Source organism: Trachymyrmex cornetzi, unplaced genomic scaffold (genome assembly GCF_001594075.2).
Source record: "Trachymyrmex cornetzi isolate Tcor2-1 unplaced genomic scaffold, Tcor1.1 scaffold719, whole genome shotgun sequence".
Lineage (NCBI taxonomy): Eukaryota > Metazoa > Arthropoda > Insecta > Hymenoptera > Formicidae > Trachymyrmex > Trachymyrmex cornetzi.
In genome coordinates this window covers 895,485-910,029 of record NW_017300047.1, presented here as the reverse complement: position 1 = coordinate 910,029, position 14,545 = coordinate 895,485, and the positions used below count along the sequence as shown (strand labels likewise).

The 14,545-nt window shown below is 37.0% G+C and overlaps 3 protein-coding genes across 4 annotated transcripts; 1 reads left to right on the top strand and 2 right to left on the bottom strand.

Moving 5' to 3' along the window:
• Nucleotides 1-2,750: 2,750 nt before the first annotated feature.
• Nucleotides 2,751-8,081, top strand: Max (MYC associated factor X). Of its 2 annotated transcripts, XM_018517681.1 has the most exons (4): nucleotides 2,751-2,901; nucleotides 2,967-3,026; nucleotides 5,138-5,372; nucleotides 7,321-8,079. In XM_018517681.1, exons 1-4 carry the CDS (start codon nucleotides 2,863-2,865, stop codon nucleotides 7,494-7,496), a joined length of 510 nt encoding a protein of 169 aa, XP_018373183.1. In that variant the 5' UTR covers nucleotides 2,751-2,862; the 3' UTR covers nucleotides 7,497-8,079. The 2 variants fall into 2 exon arrangements, with proteins under 2 accessions (XP_018373183.1, XP_018373184.1); XM_018517682.1 differs by lacking the exon at nucleotides 2,967-3,026 and having other exon boundaries at nucleotides 7,321-8,081.
• A 499-nt stretch (nucleotides 8,082-8,580) lies between these two features.
• Nucleotides 8,581-11,876, bottom strand: COX6B (Cytochrome c oxidase subunit 6B). The gene is made up of 3 exons (XM_018517711.1): nucleotides 11,716-11,876; nucleotides 9,518-9,632; nucleotides 8,581-8,884 (listed from the first exon to the last, which is right to left on the bottom strand). The coding sequence occupies exons 2-3, from the start codon at nucleotides 9,598-9,600 to the stop codon at nucleotides 8,716-8,718; spliced, it is 252 nt and encodes an 83-aa protein (XP_018373213.1). The 5' UTR covers nucleotides 9,601-9,632; nucleotides 11,716-11,876; the 3' UTR covers nucleotides 8,581-8,715.
• On the bottom strand, nucleotides 9,639-11,177 carry LOC108767710 (serine/threonine-protein kinase fray2). The gene has a single exon (XM_018517710.1). The coding sequence runs from the start codon at nucleotides 10,866-10,868 to the stop codon at nucleotides 10,032-10,034; it is 837 nt and encodes a 278-aa protein (XP_018373212.1). The 5' UTR covers nucleotides 10,869-11,177; the 3' UTR covers nucleotides 9,639-10,031.
• Nucleotides 11,877-14,545: the final 2,669 nt, after the last annotated feature.

Sequence of the window (14,545 nt, the reverse complement as noted above, 5' to 3'; positions counted from 1 at the left end):
GTCGTTCTGCCTTGTGATCTGAGATATTAAGCGTTAAAGTTGATGACTATTGAGGTTAGGAAATCTGTCACAGAGGCAAAATGAGGTCTATAATTGTGGGAGGGCTCTGATTGCACACATCGCATATTACACACATGTATCGCTGATTGGTCAATTTAAAAATAAAATAATCTCATTGGCAAAACAGTGAAAAATTACTAGGCACCAGTTGATATGAGTGGTGTGTACAATCAGAACTGTAGGCAACCGGGATCCTCCCTATAATTGTACTCTTCCACATGGGTTTCGACTTTTCACGCGATGCAAAGGGGCGCACGACTTTTATAATTTTAATGTTGCAAAATCGAAACCCTTGTGCATTTTTTTCAGACAGAATAAGCTAAAATGGGCCAGAAATTATATTCGACGCATGGTGGTTCTATCAAGTTTCGGCGTAAAACAAAATAGCGTAAAAAGCATAAAGTGACTAGACAGAAAGAAACTGATGTTCAAGTGAAATGATATGATTGGTCGGCGCAAGTTACGCTTACGCAAGTTACGCCGCATGTGACGGCACCCTTAGACTTTTTGTACTGCTACCGTACAGTTACGCCGTACACCACCACCTCGTGGCAGTACAGTACGGTAGCGGTATCTTGTACGGATTGGTGCGAGTATCGCATGCTTAGTTATCTGGGTGGTGCAAGCGGTTACTCAACCGAACACACCGCGTTGTGAGGGCGCTGCCACGCTATTGCTGCGCTAACTACCTGGTGGACATTACTGACCGCAACGCAGGTGTATTCACGCGCGATCACATCGCGAGTTAGGCTGGATCCTCATACAGACACCGGCGCTTTGACACAGAGCACTGATTGGTGAAAAGCCGGTTGTGGGGGTAAAATTTACTCCCATCGCTCGTTTTTCACCAATAAGCGTTCGGTGTCAAAGCGCTGATTGGTGAAAAGCCGGTTGTGGGGATAAATTTACCACCATCGCCCATTTTTCACCAATCAGCGTTCGGTGTCAGAGCGCTGTTGCCCGTATGAGGATTCAGGCTTATGATTCCGTGCCATGAGCCCAACGCCGGAGCGGCCCATGTACGTGAAACTGTCATGTGCGACGAGGCCTATAGTACCTGGTTCGTCGACGCTATTTGTGTTACCGCTCGCGTACGATTGAATCGCGAAAACCGAGAAATACTTTGCAATACTTATTTTAACTTGGAACTCACCGACGCACGAAACGCATATTACCACGCTGCACGGCATAGCTTTCAACTCAGTTTACTATGTCGATTCGATAGGTGCACTGGGTGTGGCATCACGCTCTCAATCGCGCAACCAGCTGCCGATTGCAATATCTGCCTCGAGGTTCGCACGTGCTTCATAATTTACCTTAACGGAATTGGGGAACGACCGTGGAACGTCTCAGAATCCACTAACGTGATGATATTCCAGCGCCCCGTCGACGCCCAATGAGCGACGTGTATTCCTGGAGTTTTTTTTTCCTGACGACTTGTTAGACACTTGAGACGTGCGGAGCAACGGCCATTAAAGGCCCGTCTACAATACACGGAGTAAGAAGTAAGAGTAAGAAATTGACCAATCACAGTCGATTATTCTTCTCACATTCGACTGTGATTGGTCAATTTCTTACTCTTACTTCTTACTCCGTGTATTGTAGACGGGCCTTAATGTGTTAATTCTATTAGTTGCGGGATCTCGGACGTAAATGCCGCAGTACGCACTCTTGCATAACGCATAACACGTAATGCATAAGAATATGTACCAATCGAAGTTCTCCGTTTCTTTCCCTTCCATGTAATAGAGAACTCTGGTTGGTTCAATTTCTTATGCCTCATGTGTTATGCGTTATGCGAGAGTCTGAGCTCCCCGCTTTACAATTCTTCTTTTCCATGGAATGGGAGGAAAGGAAAGATTCTGATTAGTTGATTCACTTATGCACTATGCGTTATGTAAAAGTCTGTGCTGCGGCCTTAAAGTTGGAAACACAATAGACACAGGCAATAGGCACAGGCAACAGGGAATAACGAGCCGTCCAATCAGAGCTCTGGGATATAATATTGGACACGGCTCAATTGGACACGAGCCACTCACAGCGCTTGACACTACAAAGCTCCTAAGCACCGGTCGCTGTGATTGGTGGTGTCCAATCGAGCCGCGGTCAATCGGGATCACCCCTTGTACTCTTGTAGAAGGTCCATTAAAATGGCGCTCTGATCACGTAATCTAAGGCCACTTTCACCATCGTCGGTTTACTTAACCAGCCTAGTAACTGTAATGAAATAGAAAGAGATAGAAATAGAATCTATCTCTTTCTATTTTATTGCAGTTACTAGGCTGGTTAAGTTAACTGAGCTTGGTGAAGATGGTGTAATGAAATAGAAAGAGATAGAAATAGAATCTATCTCTTTCTATTTTATTGCAGTTACTAGGCCGGTTAAGTTAACTGAGCTTGGTGAAAATGGCCCTTATGCCCATTTCTACTAATATAGATTAATTTTAATCTCGGTTCAACTTACTCTTCGTCTTTTTCTAATCTTTAGAACTAGAAAAAGACAAAGATTAAGTTGAACCGAGATTAAAGTTGATCTGCGTTGGTGGAAACGGACCTTAGACAGCCAATCAGACCATGCCTCTTCAATGTCGCATTTCTATTATCTAGGCCTCTAGAAGGCATTTGATTAGTATTCTAGTATTTTCGGATGCAGTCTAGTAACTTTATTGAGTAGCCTTGGATACCCTGTCGACGCCTTACCATTGCTGACCACTGCTGAATGCTCATCACAAACATTACCGATCATTACTGGAACGATTGTTAACGCTGTTACATCTTGGTCTTTATAGATTTCCATTGAGGATGAGCGACGATGATCGTGATATCGATATCGAGAGTGACGTAAGTAAAACGTAAGGGCGAGTTTGTTCTCGCTAGAATTTCTGATTAAACTTCCATCTTTTTAGGATGGCGATGATTCGGATTCAAGACTGAGGCACTCCAACAACACGCAATACTACTCTCAGGTGAGATTCCATGATCTGCCCTGGAATTTTTCGCCACGGCCGATAATTAAATCTCTGTTATTGCACAATGAGAAAGATTTCTTCTTTCACGCGATTTTTTTGCGTCGAATAACTCAAAATAATGATGTATCTAACCTCATTTCTTTAATGCTGTAGATCTTGTGTTTATCAAGTAGTATTGCTTGTTGTGTTTGCTGATATCTACATACGATCAATATAATAAAATAAGTATCGTAATCAATGCAGTAAAATGTTGTCTTTTCAGCTGTCAATAGGAACAACTATTATAAAACATGAATTGTAATTTCTTACAATATAGATTTTTTTTTGTTTAAGACACAATGTAAAAATATAAGATTACAAAAATCTTTTATATTGCTACATTGATAGAAAAGTGATCCAAATAAAAAATTGGCATTTTTCAGATAATGAAACAATTGAATCTAAAGATTAATATAATTACATGGAAAAATGATACACATTTCTGGTCTAGATAACTTGAAATATTTTAGAATGTTGCTGCAATATTGTTGAAATGTTCAATTCTAATTGATAAGAGCTCATCTGTTTTTATAGAAAAATATTAATTTAGAGAAGGAATAAAGTGTAGTAACTATTTGGGTTGCAGCGTTTGAATTTTGGAAACTCATGATATAGAGTTGCTACTCTAGAAGCTTCACTCTACTTCCGCTTGCAATAAACAGTAAAGATAGAATGAAGCTCTTAACGCTCAAAGCAAACGCAGCTATAGTTTTAAAAAATACATTATAATTTAAAATATAACAAGAAATGCATATTTACTATGCTAATTAAAACGTCACAAAATTTAAAGAATATTCTACTGAAATATTGTTAATTTTTAAATGTATTGCGTTTCTCTCAACGTAACGATATCTATAGGGAAGAAAGAAGATGCAGAAGTGCAGCAATGAAATATTACGTAAAAGAAAACGAGATTATAAATAATAAAAACAAAGTATTATGATAATAGACTGTAATATTGTACAAATACGAAATGAATACAACAAGATAAAGTTTATAATGTGTATAACAGCAATATAAGACATAGAAGAATGTAAACAGTAAAATTTAAACAGCAACTAATCACAATTGAGAATAGTTGTATATATAAGACTACCGTTTTAAAACTTTTTGATTAATTAGTTTGTTTATTATCTAAATTTTTCTGTTTATATTTCTGTTTATTATCTAAATTTTACTGTTTATATTGTACACAGGCAGAATCGTAGCATTGTAGCTGCCTGTATGTCACTTTGTCTTATTACCGAGTTAATGTAATTGAAGTCTTTTTAATTTTCTTTCTTACATGATTGATTGTATTTTAATCAGTGCTTTTTTTCTAAACATTGGCTGCGTTCAGCAGAGAAAGCAATTTTGCAACTGTTGTAAAATTCTTCAATATGATTGGTTTATACGTTTTTTTTAGATCTATAAAGAATCAAAAGTAAGTACCAATCGTATTGAAAAATTTTACAACAATCACAAAGCTGCCTTCTTTGCTGAACGCAGCCAATGTCTCTCTTTTTAAACTTCAGTTATAGTTTGAAAAAGCAGTTTTTCTTTTACTTGATTCATCACTTTTGATATGGATTTAAAATTAAATTTGTTTAATTAAAAAATTTAATCAAATAAGTTCAAGATTTCTTAAAAAAAAACTACATATTAGATACAATAGATTTAAAAAATAGTAGTCCTTACAGGAGAACACGCGCGCTTAAAATATCTTATAAACTAATGTTTTTTGACATTTCTAATATTTTTATATGCAGAATTAGAGAAATATTTAAAATATATTTTAAAAATCATATAATTTCATTTAAAAAAGTGGAGGTGATCATACCTTTTTGAAGCTTCCACCTAGAAAAAAACAACGTATCAAAATACGTCCTCGAAATCGTTCCACTTTTATTTGAAACATTGATATTTTGATCATTTTCAAGTATACTTTTCACTTTTAGCACTGAAAATTATAATTCGATTCGAACAATTAAGTTTCAGTTTTATCTTTTACATTATCTTTTTTTTTTTAAATTTGATTATTTAATATGATAAATATATAAGATTATAAGAACTTTGTATGTGTACATTAGGCAGAGAAAAGAGCGCATCACAATGCTTTGGAGCGCAAGCGACGGGACCACATCAAAGACAGTTTTTCCAGTCTCAGAGATTGTGTACCATCCCTGCAGGGGGAAAAAGTTGCAAGCAGAGCGCAAATCCTTAAAAAAGCAGCTGAGTACATTCAATATATGCGGCGTAAAAATACATCTCATCAGCAAGACATCGACGACCTCAAGAGACAAAATACTCTCTTAGAGTCTCAAAGTAATTATCTCTTCTCTTTTATAGTCACATATATACATGAGTTGTATTATACAGGATGTAACTAAAATGAGGTAACAAACTCCGGGGTTGAGTTCCCCACACCAAAACATGAAAAAAAGTTCATGTTTTACACTCTGTACAAAAATTTTCTTTAAAACTTAAAAATAGCGAGGAAATTCGTTTTGCAGTTTTAATGGTTTGTTAGAGCTTATTATGACAGATAAAATGTTGCTGATTCCTCCAAAAAGAGACATAAGAAATAATACATCTTTTTTTAAATAGAATATTAAAAATTTTTTATTTTTTGATAGATTTTGTTAAATGTGACATTCATAAAAAAAATATTACCGTCATTTACATATAGTTTAAGAGTTCAAACAGAAAATACTTTTCAGTGATTTAACAATGGATGTGTCGATACAAAATTAATTATTAGGTGTACAACTTTGCTTCCGCCGTTTTTTTTTTTCGAAATTCGAGGCTTTATTGTAAAAAACTGGTTATACATTTATGATTCAAAGTATTGTCCATCGCTGGCCACTACTTTCTCCCATCTTTCGGGCAGCGTACGAATCCCGCGTCGAAAAAACTGGTCATCTTTTGAGGCGATCCACGAATCGATCCAAATTTTTACTTCTTCATAAGACCGGAAGTGCTGGTCAGCCAGGCCGTGTGCCATTGATCGAAACAAGTGATAGTCAGAGGGAGCAACGTCTGGAGAATACGGCGGGTGGGGTAGGACTTCCCATTTCAACGTTTCCAAGTATGTCTTGACCACTTTCGCAACATGGGGTCGAGCATTGTCATGCTGCAAAATCACTTTATCGTGTCTCTCGTTGTATTGCGGCCGTTTGTCTTTCAATGCTCGGCTCAAACGCATCAATTGTGTTCGATACCGATCGCCTGTGATTGTTTCAGTCGGTTTTAACAGCTCATAATACGCTACGCCGAGCTGGTCCCACCAAATACAGAGCATGACCTTGAAGCCGTGAATATTTGGTTTAGCCGTCGACGTGGAAACATGGCCGAGAACTCCCCATGATTTTCTGCGCTTGGGGTTATCGTAATGAATCCATTTTTCGTCCCCAGTCACAATGCGATGCAGAAATCCCTTCCGTCTTTGCCTTTCAAGCAGCTGTTCACAAGCAAACAAACGCCGTTCAACATCTCTCGGCTTCAACTCGTACGGCATCCAATTTCCTTGCTTCTGAATCATTCCCATGGCTTTGAGGCGTTTTGAAATGGCTTGTTGAGTCACTCTCAATAATCGTGCCAATTCTTCTTGATTTTGACACAAGTCTTGATCAAGTAATGCCTCCAATTCTGTACCTTCGAAAACCTCTTTTCCACCGCTACGCCGGTCTTCGACGTCAAAATCACCGTTCTTGAAGCGTTGAAACCACTCACGACACGTTCTTTCACTAATAGCGGCCTCACCATAAGTATTTGAGAGCATTCGATGAGCCTCAGCCGCAGATTTCTTCATATTGAAGCAGAAAATTAAAACCTCCCGCAAATGACGAGAATTTGGCTCGTAAACTGACATTTTCAATCGAGAATAACTTTATGATGCAGACACAAATCGACTAATATTTCTATGGGGTTATGTTGACAGATGCCCAAGTTTATTGTATGACGTCTATGATCTATTTATTTCGACCACCACTTACCGCTAAAGCCATCTATAGGAAAACGGCGGAAGCAAAGTTGTACAACTAATAATAATAAAGCTATCTGGCGCGCTAAATCGTTAAATCTTAAATTATGTTTACATCCTATTAATTACACTTTTTGATTCTTAATGCTTAATGTCTCTTTTATTGAGTTTCATTATTATTAATTAATTTAATTTACTATTTCGAAAGACTCAAGTTTTTGTATTGTGTGACTATAAATTAAATAAAAATAGAATATTACTTATTTCTTCTAATTATTTATTCTTTTAAAGTTCGTTCGTTAGAAAAAGCCTCGCTTACTGGCTACACAGAGACCTGTGAGATGACTAAGTCTGAATCAGTGGGCATAAGTGGATACAACGACTCAGAATCTGAATCCTCTGACAGCGAGACTGGTCAAGCAATTCGACAACCAAAAAAGCTAAAAGTGGCCAGCCTGCATCATTGACACTCCGTACTTTCCCATTTCTTGATACTTTATTTTCATATGATGATCCGTCTTTCGAGATATTTGTAAGTGATATAAATTGCGTGTGTATTGTGCGATCATGCGTAGTTAGGTACTTATGTAAGTAAATCATTAGTGATGTTCTATAGCATATTTGTAACATAGCAACATTTTGAAAAGTGAGAAATGTTCAAGAGCGTATGGCGAATACTGGTATCTTGTAATACTTATGTTTACAACTTAATGTATATAAATACACGTTAAGCAACAATACTGTAGTATTAATATAAATTATATCCGTTGGTGATTTTGGGATATCACAAATACAGTCTCTATCTTCAATTTCGCGAGCAGTCTGTCTATGAATAATTATAATTATCAACAATTATGTAGCAATGTTTAGACTTTTGTATTATAATTTCGGTATCGCATGTCTCACAATTTTTTATTTATGTTTGATACTTGCAAATCGCTTTCCGAATCGATTGTTGCAATCGACTATCAAATTGTAAATATATTAATTCAGTCCAATATCATGTAATTAATATTTGATTATTGTTAATGGCGGCTAACTGATTCAGAGTATCAACATATTGATGTATCATGTCAATATTTTGATATTGTTTAAGACTATGCATTATTTGATTAATAAAGTTTTATTTGTAACTCATGTTGTGTTAAAACAATTAACATTAATTTGTCTAGAAATAGAAAGCGTCATTTAAATCGAAAAGGTAAATTTATGAAAAAGACACACATTTGTAATGAATATTTTATAGATTTACAAGATTATATTATACTTCATTCGTGCCGCGTGTTATGGGGTGTATGTGTTTTTTGTGTGCATGTAGTTGTGTGCACGCGCGTACGCGCGCGCGCGCGCGCGTGTGTGTATAAAAACTTTATATACATATATAAAGTATCTCAAATAGACAAAATTTTAAATAACTTACACAATTCACAAATTAAATCATTACAATTGTGATCATTATTAGAAGAAAAAAAAATGTAATTAGAAAGTTATACACAAATCTATCTGCCGAAATGTAACAAAAGATCTCAACATAACAAGAAAAATGAGAGATTAAAGTGTCATTAGGATTTATTTAAATTAACTTAGTTTACAAACAGGAAATGACACGATCCTAAAATCTTGTTCGACTATTTGAAAAGTTCACTAAGATGAAAAGTAGATGCGATTTATTAATCGCTGGAAATTCTAGATGCGACCAGCAAATGAGCCTGCTTCAACCTGCTCATCCCACTTCTCTACCCAGGCGGTTGGACACATTGAAGTAAAAACTCTTTTGAAGTACTGACAAGCCTCGTAATTTTCGTTGTGCTTCTTCTTGCATCGATGAAAGTCTACGTAGCTCTGGTAGCAATATCTATAGAGTATCAGATTCAATTAAAGATATTAGTCTTCTTTTTTCTACATATGAGTATGATGTACTTCTATCATGCTTTTGAGACAAAATAACTTTTATTTTCTTTCACTATTTTGTAAACAATTTATGACATATGTGTATACATACATATACACACCTAACGCTTACTCTATAAAAGTAAAGAATTTAGATAGTTACAAATTTTATTAGCATTTAATAAATCGACTTGAATTGTGACAAGAATTTTTTTTTCATATTTAATTTTTGTAATTTTAATACGATGAAATATTAGTAATGTACATATTATAATTACAAGGCGGTAAAACATAAAATGTCATACTATTGTGGTTTAAATATAACACATTTATTTTTATTAAAATTGTTACACAACTGGTACCACAGCTATTTTCGAAACTTGAATAATTAAATGATATGACATTTCGTGCATTATTTTGTAGTATGTTTGATGGATGAGCCATTTTGTTGATAATGAATGCAATAACAAAAGAAATTGGTAAGTATAACAATTATACTTTCCTGTAAGAAAATTCTTTAAAAATTGATCATGCTAGGATAATTTTCACTAATGAAGATAGCAGACATATTGATTATGAGAGATCATTTGATCTTTACCTGGTTTGATTCTGATTAGGGAACCTAGGATCGTAGGGTGCGGTTTGCCACTTTGTCTCATCTAAGTCCGAAAGCTTGGTCATGATTGTGACAGTACAGGACACTGCTTGACAAGCTATAAATGATTTAATCTCTAAATTTCAGTATGAATTCGTGTTGCATTTCATCTCCTCTCTCTCCCTTCCTCCTTTAAGCCCCTTTATTTGCCCGTAAATGTAAATTCTATCATTTCTCTCTCGCTCTTGTCCATTCGTCTCTCAAAGCACACACACATACACGACACTGTATCACAAATGAGTCCGTTTCTCACGGCACTTGTTCTCTTCTCTATTCTCTTTCGTTCAGATCGTTGAAAAAGACATCTTATTTTAAATGAACATAAAAGCTCATAGCGAAACAAAATGAACGAAAGGTGCATTTGAGAAGTATCTGTTGTTTTAAGAATTAACTATCAACTATAAGTGTCTTAGACGAAAAGTAATGAGCCAATGTATGTAAAGACGAATTGTCGAAGCTATTTAACCAATGGTCGCGTGTTATCCTCTTCCTGGCAGCAAACCTCCCGATACTTCTTTACTTCTGCCATATATAGGGACCACGCGTCCTTCGGCTGTTCTGCTGTCTGTTCTGTCTTTGGTTTCGCTACCACACCAGTCTTTAAGATCCTACCACCCCTCCTCTTGCCCACCATCAACGGCGGCGGTATTACAGGCTTTTCCTCCAAGACCGAAGTAGTGGGTTTTTGCATGGTAGGTTGCATCTGTTCCTGCATCTTTTTGAACATCTCCATAAAACTACCGTCATTCTTGAAGGCATTCGGTTGTGGGACAATAGCGGCCGTTTGGTGTATCGCTATCTCTCCGTGTTCCTCCAAGGCATCGGATTCGTAGGAGGTTCCCCTGGCATGATGCCTGCGACTCTCCCTATACCTGTGCCTGTCTCTATCTCTGCTGCGATTACGACTGCGACTTCGTTTCTTGTCTCTCGAACGAGACCTACCACGCGACCTCGAACGCGATCTGTCTCTTCTTGAGTACTTGCGTGATCTTTCTCTGTCGCGATCCCGGTCTCTGTCGTTGGACCTGGACCGTCTATGGGAGCGTACTGGGGACGATCTGGATCCGCTACGGCGGCGCTTACGTCGCTCCTGGAGCGGTGAGTCATTCCGTGAGGATCTACTGCTTCGATGGTGGTCCATGGCAGGCGAAGGTGAACGTCGCGTACCTGCGACTCTGCTCTTGTGGCTGTCATGTGTCGTGGTATAACCTGTGCTATACATGGGAGGCGAGGGCGGAGTGGGTGGCGATTCGGTATTCGATCTGGCGCTGCGTTCGTACCGCTTTGAGTCCATCACGCTGGTGGGTCGAACCGAAGGATGGACCTATAAGGATAGAAACTGCCTTCCATGAGTATACGGCTTGTTCTGGATTCTCCCGCCTTCATACGACTTTGGCGTTTTTCTTTTTTTTTTTTTTAGTGTGCATTTGCGAGACAGACGGACTTATATAGAGCAAGAGAGCATATAACGTAGACACAACAAATGGTAATTGATACATGAGTCAAAGGATACTTTGTATCAAATCAAAGGCATTGCCTGCGATCATCAAGCTGTGATTTAACAGATAAAGTATCAGCATGGTAATCGCACTGTTTTGCAGTAGCTGTATTCAGTAGAGAAAGCAGCTTTGCAACAGTTGCAAAGTTGCTTTCTTTGCTGAACACAGTTAGTGTCTCAAGAACACTGATTGTAAAGCAATTTTGCTTTATATATATTGTGTCCTTTTTGCAATATACTTGGAAATGCAAAACACATGAGAGAAAGTGAGAAAGAGAGAGAGAGAGAAGGGTAAAAAAAATAATCCTAAATTTAAATCCGATTTTAATCAAATCCTACACGTTGCCAGCTAATTCCGGAAATTCTTCATCCTCGAGGAAATTAACGAAGGAAAATGGACGGAATGAACATATTAAATTCCACTTGGAAACGATGAGAGTCATTCCTTTTAAACTAGGATGTTGGGAAAGAGCAGAAAAGAGGAAGAGGAAGGGAACACGTACGAGTCGTCTCTTCGACTTTTCTCGTGATCTACAATTAACGGAATGGCGATACCCTCTATCCGCGCGTGCGGACACGACTGTCCCATCGAGCGTCTCGCTGGACCACTTTAACTAACGTTAATTATCTATACGCGTATTACCTTAATCTGCAGTGGCAGTTGAAAAATCGTTTCTTGAGAAATACTGTGCCAGACGACGACGTTGTTACGTCATACACCTCCAAGAGTTTCCTTGTCGATCGAACGTGATAAGACGTGCGAGACGAGATTACGAGAACAATCCACCTCAAACGTTATGAGACATAGAAGGGTATTTCTCCTTCTTTTTCTTCTGGTTTAATCGCGCTTGCCGATGAAATAAAGGTATCTTTCCATGCCGACGCTCAACGCTCATTTTCAGCCTTAAGGTAAATTTTCATGAGCTGCTCTAACCGGTTGTTTCAGCGACAAAAAGAATCACGTGGTCAAAATTGACGAATATTAAATGTCCATTTTGATCACGTGATCCTTTTTGTCGCTAAAATAGCCGGTTAGAGCAGCTCGTGAAAATTTACCTTTAAGCTAAATACTCATGAGGTGTATTTACCGCGTATCACGTAACCGCGTAACCAATCAGAAGCGATCCGCTGTTGTGATTTCGTGTTTTACTGATTACTGATTGGTTACACGGTTACGCGATACGCGGCAAATACGTTTCATGGGACTCCACCCTAAAGCTGGAAACACAATAGACACAGGAAATAGGCACAGGCAACAGGGAATAACGAGCCGTCCAATCAGAGCTTTGGGGTATTAGTTCGATATTATATCCCAGAGCTCTGATTGGACGGCTCGTTATTTCCTGTTGCCTGTGTCTATTGTGTTTCCAGCTTAAGCATAACCTGCGTATTCTAGTAATTTACTAGATAGAATATAAGGTAAATGTCCCTATTTGTGACCCCTCGTCACTTTTATTAAACTCGGACTTTTATTAAATTAATCAGAAGTTTTAAGTAATTTATCTTCGCAAAGGGTTTTTATCGCGTTCAGTATTAGTCATGGTTTGATATATGGTTTCAGTTATATTTGACTAACAAATATTCATGAAAATGTGAAATAAGGTGCTCGTGTCTCCGTCAGTGGCAGATTGAACACATGTTTGTCGCCATGTTAGTAGACGGCGTTTGTCGCGAAACAGTTACATTTTTGTTATGTCGTCCGAAATAAAACGTTGAAGAATATAGTTTTTTCGTAAAAGTGTCAGTGAATACTTAATAAATATTGTGCTATGCGTGGATTCTAAAAAAGGTTAGTAATTTTGAACATATAGATGAATGTGACAAATAGGTACAACAAAACACGCATGTTTCCATTTGTGACCGTCTCAAGAAAATTAGTCATAACATTAAATATCGCTCCTCTTTTTGAAAAGAAAACAATTAATACTCATCTCTATATGTTTATGGACAAGTGTGAGTTGCATTTGTACGAATAAACCGAAAATATTCGACGTATGCTCGAGGGAAAATTTTAGTAACTTTTGATTAGGTCACTAATGGGACATCGTGTGTTTCTGTACCTATTTATGACCATAGCTTTAAATTATTTGTTTACAACTTAAGCATTGAGTAATTTCTTTGACCAAATTAAGAAAGCTTATCATATTTAATGCTATTGAGTTTAAATTTCGTGCCCTGTACTACAGCGAGTAACTTGTGGCCATAGAGCACGAAAGTACGACTGCGGCGCATGTGCGCATCGTATATTTTGTGACAGTGACAGATTTTCTAAATAGACATTAAGTTTGATTAAAGATACATGAAATATCAGGCTAATATCTCTGTTCACAGGATAACGCGACGCTTTTTTTCTGTCAAATCTTTATTTTTACGCGAAAACGCGTCGAGTGAGTATATTTGTACCGATATTTGAACGAGAAATGATCGTCAATGTGACATCAAATTGACATCAAGAAAATTAATCCACCGGTCACTAACCGGGACAGATGGTGGTGTCACTAATAGGGCCAGATTAAATTCAAACGGTCACAAATGCGTATATTTACATAGTCCGCTATTTCTTTTTTTATTTTTATTAGATTCTTAGAACTTAAGAAAAACATGTTTTTCGATACAAAAATGATTAATCTTGAGTTCGGTAAAATTGATTCCTGATTTTAATTATTTTTTAGAATTTTTTATTCTTATTAACTCATACGATTATCTTACATGGTCACAAATAGGGACATTTACCTTATGTTACGCCATTCCGAAGACTGGCCAGTGATGCCAACTGTTGAAAACATTACCCGCTAAATTCTATTTGAAATACCTCCAACGGATAACAAATTATATTATTTTCATTTGCGGCACACGCTTCTCCTTACAGCACGAATATATTGCAGCAATATTTCAATAGTGCGCAATGTTACAAAAATTACAGGAATATTGCTGCAATATTGAAATTTTAATATTTTATTCGAAATATTGCATCGCAAAACAACATTGCAAAATATTGTAATTTTAATATTTTGTAGAAAATATTGTAATATATTGTTTGTAATATTATAATTCAGTAAATAATACCATCACGAGAGGGCTACGCTTCTCTTAAGGAGAAAACATCTATAAGTTCTAGAAGTCCTATAAGAGGAGTACACAAATCGAGTTAGCGAATGTCTTGGAGATTCCCAACCTTTTTTGAATGTCTTTCTAGGCCTCTAGATTTCTCCTATCTTTTGGACGTTTTTTTCTTACGAGAACCGTGTCCTTCTCGTAGCGTAGCGGGGCCGCATACTTTTCTGTTGAATTATAATATTACAGCAATATATTACAACATATTTTCTACAAAATATTAAAATTACAATGTCATACTGTTATTTCTTTTATGTTATTCCTGTATAATTTTTCAACATACAACGAGATATTGAACTTCACCGCGCTCGCGATGGTAGCGCATATTGCTCATGGGGAACGACTATTATTGAATATAA